The sequence below is a fragment of the Myxocyprinus asiaticus genome, chromosome 26, assembly GCF_019703515.2.
Source record: "Myxocyprinus asiaticus isolate MX2 ecotype Aquarium Trade chromosome 26, UBuf_Myxa_2, whole genome shotgun sequence".
Taxonomy (NCBI): domain Eukaryota; kingdom Metazoa; phylum Chordata; class Actinopteri; order Cypriniformes; family Catostomidae; genus Myxocyprinus; species Myxocyprinus asiaticus.
This window is the reverse complement of record NC_059369.1, coordinates 16,257,312-16,272,873: the sequence shown is the minus strand read 5'-3', so window position 1 is coordinate 16,272,873 and position 15,562 is coordinate 16,257,312. Positions and strand designations below refer to the sequence as shown.

At 40.3% G+C, this 15,562-nt stretch overlaps 1 protein-coding gene across 1 annotated transcript in view; it reads right to left on the bottom strand.

Moving 5' to 3' along the window:
- Positions 1–15,562, bottom strand: part of LOC127417432 (high affinity cAMP-specific and IBMX-insensitive 3',5'-cyclic phosphodiesterase 8A-like) — a 71,660-nt gene that overhangs the window by 6,384 nt on the left and 49,714 nt on the right. Inside the window, exons 8-19 of the mRNA XM_051657493.1 lie at positions 12,659–12,796; positions 11,955–12,043; positions 7,795–7,846; positions 7,628–7,670; positions 7,091–7,171; positions 6,685–6,755; positions 6,245–6,409; positions 5,930–5,978; positions 5,669–5,804; positions 3,138–3,336; positions 2,229–2,446; positions 2,026–2,158 (exon numbers count right to left, since the gene is read on the bottom strand). Coding sequence (XP_051513453.1) covers positions 2,026–2,158; positions 2,229–2,446; positions 3,138–3,336; positions 5,669–5,804; positions 5,930–5,978; positions 6,245–6,409; positions 6,685–6,755; positions 7,091–7,171; positions 7,628–7,670; positions 7,795–7,846; positions 11,955–12,043; positions 12,659–12,796 — 1,374 coding nt within the window. The remainder of the gene's footprint in view (positions 1–2,025; positions 2,159–2,228; positions 2,447–3,137; positions 3,337–5,668; positions 5,805–5,929; positions 5,979–6,244; positions 6,410–6,684; positions 6,756–7,090; positions 7,172–7,627; positions 7,671–7,794; positions 7,847–11,954; positions 12,044–12,658; positions 12,797–15,562) is intronic.

Here is a 15,562-nt window from a genome sequence, read left to right as displayed (position 1 = left end):
CCACCGGGAGTGGTTGTGTGCAGTCGGCTGTATCACTTGCCCGAACATAAGAAAAAAGTGATTTGGGACGAATTAGAAGCAATGCTCGAGATGGGGTTAATAGAAGAATCGCACAGCGATTGGGCCAGCCCGGTTGTTCTTGTACCTAAGAGTGACAGGTCAGTCCGGTTCTGTGTTGATTACCAGAAAGTCAATGCAGTGTCTAAATTTGACCCGTACCCAATGCCCCGAATTGAAGAACTGCTCGATTGGTTGGGCGTGGCTCAATTTTATTCAACACTGGATTTAACTAAGGGATATTTGCAGATCCCCTTAACTCCATTATCCCGAGAAAAAACAGCCTTTTCCACACCGTTCAGATTACACCAATTCATCACTCTTCTGTTCGGTTTGTTCGGGGCTCCTGCCATGTTCCAGTGCCTAATGGATAAGATCCTCCAGCCACATGCCGCATATGCCGCTGCCTACCTGGATGACATTATCATATACAGTAATGATTGGCAGAGGCATATGCAGCATCTTAGAGATGTGCTGAGGTCGCTGAGGTGGGCGGGACTCACGGCAAACCTGAAAAAGTGCGCAATTGGGCGGGTGGAAGTACGGTATCTGGGCTTCCACTTGGGTCATGGGCAGGTACGACCCCAAATTGATAAAACCGCAACGGTAGCGGCCTGCCCACGTCCCAAGTCCAAAAAGGAGGTGAGACAGTTTATGGGGTTGGATGGCTATTTCAGAAGGTTTTGCCTAATTTTTCTGATGTCACCAGCCCCTTGACTGATCTCCCTAAAAAGGGGGCACCAGATCTGGTCCAGTGGATGGAGGCGTGCCAAGAGGCTTTCATGAGAGTGAAATCTGCACTCTGTGGAGGGACGCTCCTACATGCTCCTAACTTCTCTCTCCCCTTCATTTTACAGACTGATGCATCAGAGAGGGGGTTGGGGGCTGTACTCTCGCAGGAGGTGGAGGAGCGCCCCGTGCTGTACATTAGTCGTAAGCTCTCTTTGAGAGAGACTAAGTACAGCACAACTGAGAAAGAGAGTCTTGCCATCAAGTGGGCGGTCCTAACCCTCCGCTATTACCTGCTGGGGCAGGCCTTCATCCTCCACTCGGATCACGCCCCGCTTCAGTGGCTCCACCGCATGAAGGATACCAACGCGTGGATCACTCGTTGGTACCTGGCACTTCAGCCCTTCAATTCAAGGTGGTTCACCGGCCAGGGCCGCAGATGGTTGTGGCTGATTTCCTCTCCAGGAATGGGGTGGGGGGGGGGGCTGCGTTAGCAGGCCGGAAATTGCCCGGGCCTGAGTCGGGCGGTGGGGGTATGTGGTGCGGGACGTGGTCACGTGTCTGTCACTGGGGAGAGAGGAAGCGGTAAGGGCCATCACCTGGTGATTAATGATACGTAACACCTGTGTCTCGTTACAGTGATGACGGAGATGGGCTTGAAAAGTACATAGAAGAACACTTACAATGCCTGCCGGGCTAAATTAGTCAATAACCCTAAACACTGAAATTCAGAAAAGAGTTGTACTATTCTAGCATAACCTTTGATCCAGGGGGGATTCAGATTCTTAAGTTCCCTAGCATAAAACCCTCCTTGCCAATGAAACAGTCAGACAGACAGACAGATAAAATCGCTGCAGCTTGCTGTACTGTTTGTTGCTAGGGGGCGTACTTGACTGCAGTATCCAACTGTATCAGGCAGAGTATCACATGTCCTCCATCCTCTGCACTTCCACTGGTGGTTGCCGCATCATGTCACAGCTCCTTTCCTTAAAGTTAAACTCTACTTAACTTTGAATCATCGACAACAGTCTCTGTCTCTCACGTCGCTTCAAAACACAAACTCTCATTGAACATGAATGACATTCACTCACTTCACTGCCTGTGTTGTTTAGTGTTACCACGATACCAACCTCTCAGCAGCTGATACCAATATCCGTGAAATTTCACAATTCTCATTACCCATTACAGTACCACAGCAAAATGTCTGTGTGCAAGTGTGAGTGTGTTTGTGTTTCTCACCCCATTTTCCTCCAGTGCAGTCAGTGGCTTGTTGATGCTGTTGACGAACTTGTTGACGTGTTCAAAGTGTTTCGTCATCTCAGTGGCGAGAACCATGTCAATGACGGCCTGCCGGAGTGTGCGATACTCGTTCCTGAAAGACAGCAGCAGCGTCAGTGTGTGTGTCCATGTTTTTGTGCGCGTTTGTATATGTGTGTGTGTACCTCTCCATATTCTTGAAGATGTTGCATTTGTCATCTCGTGTTGTGATCTGGAAGGCGAGCGCAGCGTGGTGACTCTCCAGTACGGCCGTGTCGTTGTACAATATGGCTAGTTCACTTCCTGCGTTACATAGGAAGGAGTTTGTACGTCCAGGATGATCGACGTCATGTATAGTAGCAGCGATCAGTGCGGCGACTTCATCTATTGGGTCAAGACTTTGCTGAAAAACACAGTCAAACGTGAAGAGTCTTCAGCGATACAAATGCACCTGGTTATCGCTGTAGTAACAAGATCAAATTCAATACACGTCATCTTTGTTGTTCATATACACATTACATGAAATTACATACAATCCACGTGCCATCACTCTCATAATTCTGCCATTTGATTGGCCTAAATCACAGTGATGCAACAGGGGCTTTAAAACAGAGGGAGCTCCACTGACTATTTGATTATTGCAACCACTAGTTGATACTTTTGGGTCTGTGTCAACTGGATCACATGAAGTCAGTTGCGCTATATGGTGACGCTATGGAATGGTAGTGGAAAATTCCTCTCTCCACAAACGGAGGCTTAAGTAACATGAAATAAACCAAAACAATACAAGTTGCATCACAACGAAATTGCACGTCAATTGTTTTATTTGGTACTTGTAATGGCAAAATATTGTTGGAATTACAGGAACATGAAAATAAATTAAAACTGGAGAATGTTATAAGTGAACATTTGCAGTGTTCACATTGAAAACAAAATTCATATAAACCACTCTGAGAACACTGAAACAATCTAAAGTGTTGCCCAGTGACTGACAGAAACAAGGGGCTGGACTTGCCGACTAAAATATTACTTTAATGGACAACTAGTTACTATAATTAGTATAAAAAAAGGTTTATTAGTGAGTGAATATTCACCTTTACGCGCTCCTTGCACAGGAAGTATGCAGTAGCGTGCAGAACGTCTGCGGCATGTGTAGAGTTGTGGTACGAGTTACTGGAATGATAATTAGCTTCAACGATCTGCAGCCACGAGCGAAGCGTCGCCTCTGGACAGCTCAAAAAGTCACAAACACCAAAGCGCGAGAAGATCTTCAAACCCAGATATGTTAACGGCCTAAAAATACAATAAACATCAAACATGACTGCCATGACCACGCAAACTCAAAACTCAATACATTTGATCATATCATTCTTTAGGTCAATCTTTAACCTGTTTTTTGAATATGTTGGTTGTGGTCATATTTATAAGGGCTCCATGAGAACTGACATTTTTAGTGCTCCTCATTACTTCAAACGCTCTTAAATCAGTCAAAAAATATTTTGCTTTAAATCTACTGATGTCAACAGTTTTGTGTGAGGGTTTGGTTTAGAGTATAGTAAATATAATGAGCTGTGTGCCAAACAATGCACTATACACTTACACTTTACATTCGGCCATACAGTGTATGATTTTTTAATGTGTAGTACTGTCCCCCAAATGACTAATGCTTTTTTTTTTTTAACTACACAGAAGTATTCACAGTTTTTTAGCTGACAGAAATTATGTTTCAAACGCACGCAATCTGTTGCTGCTGACTTAAGCGCATTAGCAAAACTCAGTCCAACTCTTGTATCTTGAAGGAATAGTTCACCCAAAAATGAAAAATTTCTCATGATTTTTTCACCCTCCTGGCATCCCAGATGTGTATGACGTTCCTTCTTCTGCAGAACACAAATTAAGATCTTTAAAAGAATATTTCAGCTCTGTAGGTCCATACAATGCAAGTGAATGGGTGCCAAAAATTTGAAGCTCCAAAAGCTCTAAAAATCTTTGTTTGTGAAAGTCATACACATCATACACAACATGAGGGTGAAAGATTTTCATTTTTGGGTGAACTATTCCTTTAAATAATGTATATACTCACGGCATGGGGTGATGGTAAAGCATAAGGTGCTGTCTTTACTGAAGTTTCACTAGTTGCCACATTCACCATTATTTACAATTGCTTTGTCATAACAGAATCACGGCTGGGTAACTCCACCCCTTTCGCTACATACAGTAAGCCGCGACAGTTGAGTGCATGATGTGCCCAACATTCCACACTCCATTTTTCCAGTTGAAGTAGTACATAATTCGGGTACTTGTAGTATACGCATTTTCATTTGTTAACATAATACTTGCACTACTTACGTTACAAAATGGCCAAGATGCTAAAGTGTGCGGTGTGAGACGCACATTATTGCCCCAGTGACAAGAGAACTTTGATTTGACACCAGTCTTGCTTTTTTCCCAATAAAATGTCCTGTCTGGCCTTTGGCATGAGCACTGCCATGTTGGTAATAAGTGCAGATAGGTTCTCAAAGTTTAATTCCTTTAAAATTACTCAATGAGATTAATTACTCCATGAGATTGCCATGAGATTAAATTACTTTAATCTCATGGCATGGTCCACAGTAGAGACATGTCTTCTGTGTTTTAAACCAAATTGCACCATTCAAATCCAACAATAAAGTCTATTTATTTTTATTTTATTTTTTCTTTTTCTCCCAATTTGGAATGCCCAATTCCCAATGTGCTTTTTAAATCCTCGTGGTCGTGTAGTGATTCGCCTCAATCCGGGTGGCGGAGGACGAATCCCAGCTGCCTCTGGGTCTGAGACCATCAACCTGCGCATCTTATCACGTGGCTTGTTGAGCGCGTTGTCACGGAGACATAGTGCGTGTGGAGGCTTCACGACATCCACCGCAGCATCCACGCTCAACTCACCACGTGCCCCACCGAGAACGAACCACATTATAGCGACCACGAGGAGGTTACCCCATGTGACTCTACCCTCACTAGCAACCGGGCCAATTTGGTTACTTAGGAGACCTGGCTGGAGTCACTCAGCACACCCTGGGATTTGAACTAGCGAACTCCAGGGGTGGTAGCCAGCGTCTTTTACCACTGAGTTACCCAGGCCCCCAACAACATTCAAGTCTATTAAGTAAATGAAACTTAAATAGTTTATCGTTCATACCTACCTCATATCCGGAGACATTATCTTATTATTGATATCAAAGTTGGATGAATAACAGTTCTCTGAAAATTAAAAATACAGCATGTTCTCATTATCTTCTAGCTTGATTAACATAGTTTTAGTTTTCCATGACCTCTTCAGCACCTTTGTTTTACTCAGCAACTGACTAAGTTTCTGTTTGATTTTATTTTACTCATTTTAAATGAGTGTCAGTTGGTATTTTAATTTAATGATTAGATTTATCAAAATATGCTAAAAGTAATCCAAAAGCAATCCAAAAGACGTCAGATTAGATTATTTAAACGGTGTAATCTAAAAGATTGCGTTACTGACTACAATTTAAATTGTGTAATTTGTAATCAGTACCGGATTCCATTTCTAAAGTAATCTACCCAGCACTGTCACTAATATAGCTTCTAAAGTCTGTGTGTATGTGTGTGCGTGTACCGTTTAATGGTAGCTGACTCCAGGTTGAAAATATCAAAGTCCCACGAGTCTTCGCTCTCCATCGTCTGAGCAATGCATTGTGGGATATCGTTGAGGGACAGTGGTGTGGTCAGGTGACTGGGGATGTGATGCAGCTCTGAAACAGATAATGTGTGTGTGATTATGTGTGTATGATTAGTTTGTTGAGTATAGCAGACACAGGAAAGGTGTCAAATGTCATAAAGAGGTATTTTGAAAAATACAGCAGTGAACTCGATTTACGTTTTGTTGCAAAGATGTACTCGTTTCCTGATAACCTGCGTAATCCGTCCTGCAGAGGAGAAACTGTTGACAACTCTCACACGCTTACATGAACTGTTATAATCCATTTAATTTCTTTAACTATTCCATTAGACATGAATATACTTAAGAGAGAGGTGTGCTATTATTTTTCCAAGAGATTGGTCATGATTTTATAATGAATGCTGTCAATATTTTGCAATAAAAATTTGCAGATCTTTAATGAGCAACTTCTCATCCGAGCAACATTTTTAAAACTAATTCCGTGTGAAACAGAATATCAGTCAGGTGACTTACAGTCATGAGACCCCCCACCAGGTCATTTGTATGAGGGTCTTCTTCTTTAGTCCCGAGCTGAGGTGAGTACAACTCTGTGGTCCGTAGTATCTCCAACACACGGTCCAGCGCTTCAGCAACAGGCATTGGACTGTTTTCCTGAGCTGCATTTATGATGTTTATCACCTGCACACAGCCATAAACACACATTTACTTAATCAAGACATATAGACTTTTTAGAAGACAATTATAATTACTACAGACTAACTCAAATCCCCAAATTTGTTTAGAATTTAGAGGATTTGAAAGAACAGTATGTACTTTATGAATTGATTTTCCAATTGAGGGCATTTCTAAGTGTCCTGAAAAGGGAGGTTTTGTCAGATTTCACTCACTTCTGAGGACAATTTTCTCCCCAAACTATAGCAAAGTACACACACATACACACACAAACTGTGTACCTTAGTGATTGGTGCTTCTATCGTCATGGAGTGAATTCTGGCCATAGATGAATGTCTCCTCTGTGAACTTCCTATTCAACACAACAAGAGTTTAATACACACTTCACGTCACATTAATAAAGCACTCGCATACTTTCCATGTGCATGTTGCTCTAATTGCACGTTATTGTCTTTTGATGTGACATGAGTTGAGGTTTGCAAAAGGTTTGATCAGTAAATCTGCTCATTAAATTCACTCGAGCCATACAGTTGCATCTGTCACATGTTTTCATGGTTAATGCAGGATATTCATTACACTTACATCAAACCATTTGAACCAACAGACCCCCTGAATGAACTTTGTGCAGGGGTCAGGGGTCAAGGGTAAGGGTTTAGGAGTTAGGGTCAGGGATCAGAGTGGTCTCACCATCACTCCCTCGAGAGGTTGTTGAACGAATGTCCAGAGAACCTTTTCTGCGATCTTTGTGTTTGCTGCACTGCTGAATATCTGACACACAACAACAATGTACATAGACATTAGAGACACACACATCTTACAGTACCTGTCCTCCATATGATAACAAACTGGCATCAAACAGCTGTGAATGGCACAGGTCTCGTTACAGCTAATATTAACATGCATCTCCTGTGAATGCTGAATGTGGTTTGAGTGACCCAATCATAGAACGTTTATACCTGTATTTAACACTGAACAATTGTGATTGGATCACCTGACGGTCAGACACAAAAAACAAACACTACAACACTAAATGTGACAGTAATAGTATTTTCTTTTATTATTTTCTGGTATGACACTTTTTATTGTGATTAGTTTGTGTGTTGCATTGCTGTTGTGTATTGTGTTGTGCAGTTCAGTATCGATGATGCAATTTTTTCAATGAGTTCAATTCAACTGCTTCATGTCAAAAATATATAAGACTGTAAAAAGATTGTGCTGTGGTACCTGTTTGTGATTCGGCTTGAACTCTCTCACATGGCTTTTCTGTCTGGATCAGAACACACACACACACACACACGCACACACAAAGAGTCATGAACAACTGTACAGACACACTTAACTGATGAGATCACATTTATATGACTGTATGTGCAGGTCTGAATGCATTTTACCTTGTTATGGTCATTTAAAGGCCTGTTAATTGACACACAGTGCCTGACTTTACTACAGACAAACAGAGAAAGACAGTTATATTAACAAAGAGGTTATATGGTCAAACTCTAGTGCTCAAAAGTGATGCTCAGCACTTGTGGCTCAGGAAGTATCTTTCCCATCAATACTGATCTTTTATAAATGTTTTTTGTCCAATGAAATGCTCTCTAGAAGGACAATGTTCCTCTGGAATTTATTTTATTATAAATTGTCTTTAATTCTATCACATAAGTGTTCAGATGTGGTTTTGCTGGGTTCTTAAGTAATCTAAAGTCTATAGAGCGCAAAAATGCCCACCCACTTTTTCAGCTGTCTTGGTTCAAGAAGTATTTGTCTCATTCATTTCTTCATTCATTTCATAAAAGAATTCTAAGCCATGAACCAAACTAATCAGCTCTGAGGTGAATGGCACCATTACAAACTTTGATTTGAAGAAAACATGCATTTGAAAAACGGACAAAAAGACAACGGTACAAGACAGTGTACTTGATGTCTTTAATGAAGGCATGAACTACAATCCCATGAAGCATTGCGAATGAAGTAATCAAATTGAAAACAATGTAAAATATAAACCCATAGATTAAAAGTTGTTGATTATAAGTACTGAAACAACATATTTTCATTTTATTGCAAAATGTTCAGGTGTTTGCAAATACATGTAGCGTGAGTGGCAGTGGGCGGTCACTGCAGAGCTTGTTTTGGGCGCTTTGTCCACCTTGATTGCCTGATTAGTGGCTCATTTCCCTTCGGGATCATGGGAAGTGTAGTTCTTCACCAAAAAGTCCTCTGTTAAACAATTTTTTTTAAATGAAGATGAAAAAACACATACCGAAGGCTTCAGCCAGAAGAATATACCATTGATTAACAACTTCGGAGCTCACGGTAGATCTGTCTATAAAGTTTTATAAACTATAGTTAAAAATCCACTCCCTTATGGAGAAAATGAATGGGTTTTTTTACTTCCGGAACAAGACTGTTGCACTCTATTGGCTATTATAAAAAGGGACGATACCTTTGATAAGTTGCGTTCCAAACATTCTCTGATGACAAAGTGAGGTATCTCACTAAGAGAATGCTTTAGGCATGACCGATTGAGGAAGCACACAACGTCTGTCAGAATGACAAACCAATCGCTGAAGCGATCAGGGAGTCCCACCTCCCTAGTATATAGACCACTGAAGCTCGGAACTTATTATTCTGTGAATGAGTCGGTGCCCGAGGCGCGAACATTGTGTCCAGTACAGAAATTCCATCATTTGCAACAGCCCCAGGGGAATAACCACTACCCTTGATGCCATCAAACCTCTGACAGGAATGCATGAAACCAAGTTCAACCTGAGACCCATATAGTTTATTTCTTGGATGGGAACCAGACAGCTATTCACTTGGTTTATTCTAAAACCCAAGGTCATCAGATGTAAAACTAAAGTCTCTGTATCCTCTTTCACCTGCAACTATGACGGTACACAAAGAAGAAGTTTGTCCAGATAAGCAGTCACTCTGATCCCCAAATGTTCTCTACGTATTTGCTGAACACTCGCGGTGCAAGAGACAATCCGAAGAGACAGGCCTCGAACGCTTCTCCCTCCTTTCTCAGATCACACTATTGGCTCATGGACTTGACCGTCCGGGGGAAGGGGTGGACAAGAAGTCTACTTTTTACTTCTCAGACAAGCTGGAAAGACTGAACCATAACACCCTCTCGCCCACCACTGCCAAGCCCATACTTCTGCCGCAGCTCTGAACCGCCCCACATGACATGTGGAGGGTCAGATCTGCAAATACACAGATCTCCTCCCAAAGTGCTGGGTTAGGAGTACCTGAGTCCAGCTGGCACCCAATTTCCTCCATTAACACGTGCTCCTGTCAGGAGGCACATCACATTTAATGCTCTAACTGCCAGTGCTGATGATTTATACATTTTCTGAAAAACAGAGGTGGTGAAGCGCTCCGTCTTTCCTGGCGGCAAGGCTGAGGAATATGTTGCTTGGTACGATAAACTCCAATAAAGCATCTAATGAGTGCAGCTTCCACAAACCTCGAAGGAAAGAGGGCGAAAATAGCACAGCAGCGAGCTGCAGCGGTCTATATACTTGGGAGGTGGGACTCCCTGATCGCTACAGCAGTTGGTCTGTCATTCTGACAGACGTTGTCAATTGGTGCTTCCTCAATCGGTCACACCTGAGGCATTCCCTTAGTTGACGTAGAATGAATGTAAGAAAGAGAACTCTAGTTTCAACAGGAAACACAATTGACATCAATTTTTGAAAATGAAATAAATCACATAACCTCAAAGCTCATGATAGGACTGTCTTGAAATATTTAAAAATCTATTTCTCTGTGGAAAAAATGTATGCAAATATACGTCCTGAAACTGACTGTTGAGCTTCATTCATAACAATAATACACACCACATTAGGGCTGGGAATTAATTTGGATTCACAAGCTCTCGATTCAATTCAATTTCGACTCACATTGGTATATTTCAGTTATAATGTCCATTTTGCTCACATATGAAAGGAATTCTCTCCCAGTTAATGCTATTAATTGTACAGGGGACCTTCTAACTAGGTACATTACAAAAATATTAATTTTACTAATTATATTTTATTAGTTCTTCATAATTTTGGTCACATTTAAGCTTTTTAAAAATGAACAAATCCATGTATTTCTATAATAAATATGATTTTATATTGCATATATTATACTTTTTACACGTTTATTGTTTTCATGCATAATTTGGACTAAGGATGCACCGATATGGAAATTTTGGCCAATAACGATAACCGATAATTCAGTGTATTTGGAGGCCGATAACCAATATATTTACAAATAAATCTATATCAAGGATATAAATCTACATTTTGTGTGTCGGATTACAAAAACAAAAGGCTCATCTTATAAAGCTACATCCGGAGCACTTCTAATGAAATCAATCATGTAAAGTGGATTATTGTTTTTATTTTTTAAACAACTTCAATTGCAGAAAACAAGGAACCTGCAAGAAACATCTAAAACTCCCTAAATCTAATTTTAAATGATTAAAATTAAATCATTTACCAAATACAGCCTACTTTAAACCAGTTAAATAAAGACATTTTCCTATGGCCAACTTCCTTTTATTTAAAAAAAGCATAATCCAGAAGGCCCCAATCAAAACCCAAATTGCGAGAAGCATGTGCCTGAAAAGCCATAGTTTATTGGCTTTAATATATTGGCCAAATTTTGTTAGTTATCGGACCGATAACCAATAACTTTAAAATACACATTTATCGGCCAATACCGATATGGCCACCGATATATTGTGCATTCTTAATTTGTACTACTTACAAATATTTACACTGATATGTTGAACACGTGTTTAAAATCAGTACTGTCTGTACCTCAAGAAAACCGGCTGTTCTGTAAAGAGCATCTGTAAATGAGTGAGCGCATATTAACGAGAGACTCGAATGGCTTTACCTCATCCGTGCTATGCGTGATTAGAATTAAATGATTGTTTTTTTTTTATCAACTGTTTTTATGACTGTTAATAACAGAAAGTGTATTAAGAGAGACATTATGTGGGTGCCTTGGTAGTTCAGCAAGTATTGACATTGACTACTACCCCTGGAGAGATTAGGGGTTCTCGCTCTCAATGGGGCGTGCGGTAAATTGTGCGTGGATCGCGGAGAGTAGCATGAGTCTCCACGGCGTCATGCACAATGAGCCACGTGATAAAATGTGCGGATTGACTGTCTCAGAAGTGGAGGCAACTGAGACTTGTCCTCTGCCACCCGGATTGAGGTGAGTAACCGTGCCACCATGAGGACCTATTAAGTAGTGGGAATTGGGCATGCCAAATTGGGAGAAAAGGGGTTAAAAAAAAATAATAATAAAAAAATAAGAGACATTATACAATGACAAATGTATTGCATGGATCTTGTCTATATTCATGTACAATGGTATTTATGATACTCCAAGGTACTTCAAAGAATACCATGGCACTATCATGGTACAATCGTGGAACATGCCCCCCCATATTTGGTGAAATATAGTGATTCTCAGTTACAAAATATCTTTACCATGTTACCATGTAAAAAAACACAGTAAAACATTAAAGCTGAAGTCTCCGCCTCACCCTCCCTGACCAATTACAGGGGTCATCTTCACATTCTGCTGCACGCTGTCGCCATTCTTCTTTTTGGCATAATAAACTCCCTGCCATTCCTGAAACAAACAAACACACACACACACACACACACACACACACACACACACAGCTCAGCATATGACAGAGAATTTAAACAGCATATGGAATCAGGAGTGAGAGAGAATCAAAATTCGACCCCTGTGAGATGAAAGTGCCGTGCCTGCAGCTTCAAACACTCCTCCAGCTGTGTGTGTGTGAGTGTGTGTTTATGACCTTTGTGTTGTGTGAAGTGGGACAGCAGGATTATTCACACTTTAAACCTGCAGGTCTCACTCAGTAGTTCAACTCTGTTATCGGAAAAATTATAGCAATGGACTTTTTTTTTTTTTTACAGAAGTAATATTGCTCTTGGCATAAAGCACAGGAGTAATGCATGCAAATCAGTGTGTTGTGATGACATTTGCTAGTTATTAGGCATTTTTGCATTTTCAACCCCATTTGTTTTTTATTAAAATATGGGATTTAACGCAAAACGCACCAAAACACGAGTGATACTTGCAGAATTTATGGTTATCTATGTTTTAGGGTTAGGCTTTGGATTAGTAATGATTTGTACTTCACAGGGCTGTGAGCACATTTTCAGGATTGGGGATATAGTTCTGAATATCTCTTTCTGTCTCTGTCTCACTTACTTTTCCTCTGTGGATGCATGCTCTGATGTTCTCCAGCAGGTCCGTTTTGTTTTTTTCACTCTTCGGCACTTCAGTGTTTTCTTTCAGCAGTTCACCGCGCTGATATCCCATCATGCACTCATATGCTGGATTCACATACTAACACAAACAGGAAACACAGGTTTTTTTTTTTATCACTTCGTTATTTTAATTGCTTTTTTGTTTCGTTTGAAGTGCAATTTGAATTTAGAAATGTTTTTGGTTTAAGTTTTTATTTTTTTAAATAAATTAATTTAATTTTCAGTGCAAAATCACTAAAGCAAGAATTTTCACCGATCCCTCAGCCGGGGGGTTGATGATGTAATTGGATATTGTGATATACAGTTTAAGTCAGAAGTTTACATACACTTAGGTTGAAGTCATTAAGACTAATTTTTTTAACCACTCCACAGATTTAATATTAGCAAACTATAGTTTTGGCAAGTCGTTTAGGGCATCTACTTTGTGCATGACACGAGTAATTTTTCCAACAATTGTTTACAGACAGATTGTTTCACTTTTAACTGACTATATCACAATTCCAGTGAGTCAGAAGTTTACATACACTAAGTTAATTGTGCCTTTAAGCAGAAAATTCTTGAAAATGATGTCAAGCCTTTAGACAATTAGCCAATTAGCTTCTGATGGATGTGGATGTATTTTAAGGCCTTCCTTCAAACTCAGTGCCTCTTTGCTTGACATCATGGGGAAATCAAAAGAAATCAGCCAAGACCTCAGAAAAACAATTGTGGACCTCCACAAGTCTGGTTCATCCTTGGGAGCAATTTCCAAATGCCTGAAGGTACCACGTTCATCTGTACAAACAATAGTACGCAAGTATAAACACCATGGGACCACGCAGCATCACACCGCTCAGGAAGGAGACACATTCTGTCTCCTAGAGATGAACATAGTTTGGTGCGAAAAGTGCAAATCAATACCAGAACAACAGCAAAGGACCATGTGAAGATGCTGGAGAAAGCAGGTAGACAAGTATCTATATCCACAGTAAAACGAGTCCTATATCGACATAACCTGAAAGGCTGCTCAGCAAGGAAGAAGCCACTGCTCTAAAACCGACATAAAAAAGCCAGACTACAGTTTGCAAGTGCACATGGGGACAAAGATCTTACTTTTTGGAAAAATGTCCTCTGGTCTAATGAAACAAAAATTGAACTGTTTGGCCATAAAGACCATCGTTATGTTTGGAGGAAAAAGGGTGAGGCTTGCAAGCCGAAGAACACCATCCCAACCGTGAAGCATGGGGGTGGCAGAATCATGTTGTGGGGGTGCTTTGCTGCAGGAGGGACTGGTGCACTTCACAAAATAGATGGCATCATGAGGAAGGAAAATTGTGTGGATATATTGAAGCAACATCTCAAGGTATCAGCCAGGAGGTTAAAGCTCGGTCGCAAATGGGTCTCCCAAATGGACACCCAAGCATACCTCCAAAGTTGTGGCAAAATGGCTTAAGGACAACAAAGTCAAGGTATTGGAGTGGCCATCACAAAGCCCTGACCTCAATCCAATAGAAAATGTGTGGGCAGAGCGTGTCCCACAAATTTTCGCGTGTGCGAGCAAGGAGGGCTACAAACCTGACTCAGTTACACCAGTTCTGTCTGGAGGAATGGGCCAAAATTCCAGCAACTTATTGTGAGAAGCTTGTGAAGACTACCCAAAACATTTGACCCAAGTTAAACAATTTAAAGGCAATGCTACCAAATACTAACAAAGAGTATGTAAACTTCTGACCCACTGGGAATGTGATGAAAGAAATAAAAGCTGAAAGAAATCATTCGCTCTACTTTTATTCTGACATTTCACATTCTTAAAATAAAGTAGTGATCCTAACTGACCTACTAATATTAAATTACAGGAATTGTGAAAAACTGAGTTTAAATGTATTTGGCTAAGGTGTATGTAAACTTCTGACTTCAACTGAATATCTATATATTTTTTAATAAAAATATTGTGAACATATTTCTTACATATTGCCCAGCCCTAGGAGGGAACAAAACAAATTTATTCACACACATTCAAAGTCATTATCCTTCCGAAGCAGCTAAATTGGGTCCTGGGATGAAAGGTAATAAAACACCAACATTAAACCCGCAACAACCCACAATAAGTGATGTATTTGCCCGGACAACGAAATACCAGACCGGTAGCCCATGATGGAGAGAATGCACGGATGAAATAGGTTTGTTGCCAAAGAGATGTTGCCCTTCACAACTGTTGAAAAGCCATCTTTCAAAAAGTTGAACACACATTTTAATTGCAATTCATTTTTTTTTTCATTTGAATTTTTAGTTAAAAATACATTAAAAAATTAAAAAGTGTAAAGTTTGAAATCAAGCTTGCATTATTGTTTAGGCAATTGCTTAACGAAAATTACCCCATAATACCACTTAGCGTCAAACCAGCGGTAATACCGGTGTTAGTCGGTTTGAACGTGAACACCGCACCGGTGTGAAAATTATAATATTGTGGCAAGTCTATGTGGGACCCAGTCAAGTTTATTATTCTAATATAGTACTGAATTGTCATCATTGTTTTAACGATTTGATTTGTTTTATATAATGGTAATATACAGATTTCTGTCCTATTTACTTCACATGGAGATTTTATTTCGACACTAAAAGTGCAGTTTGTAGTTTAAAATGTTCCACATCTGGTGAAACGCTGTCATCTCCTCCTTTTCTGTTATACTGTGCCACACTTGTAGATTTGTATAATTATTTTTTGTGGTTAATAATGTTGGGAATTGCGTGAATGCTTGAACCTGCTGTACTTTTCTTTCACAATGCATTTGGACTGCTCTAAAAGCACTAAAAACACAAGCCCATGAGCCCCACGTATGCAAAGAACAGTGCTTCATCTGTTTAT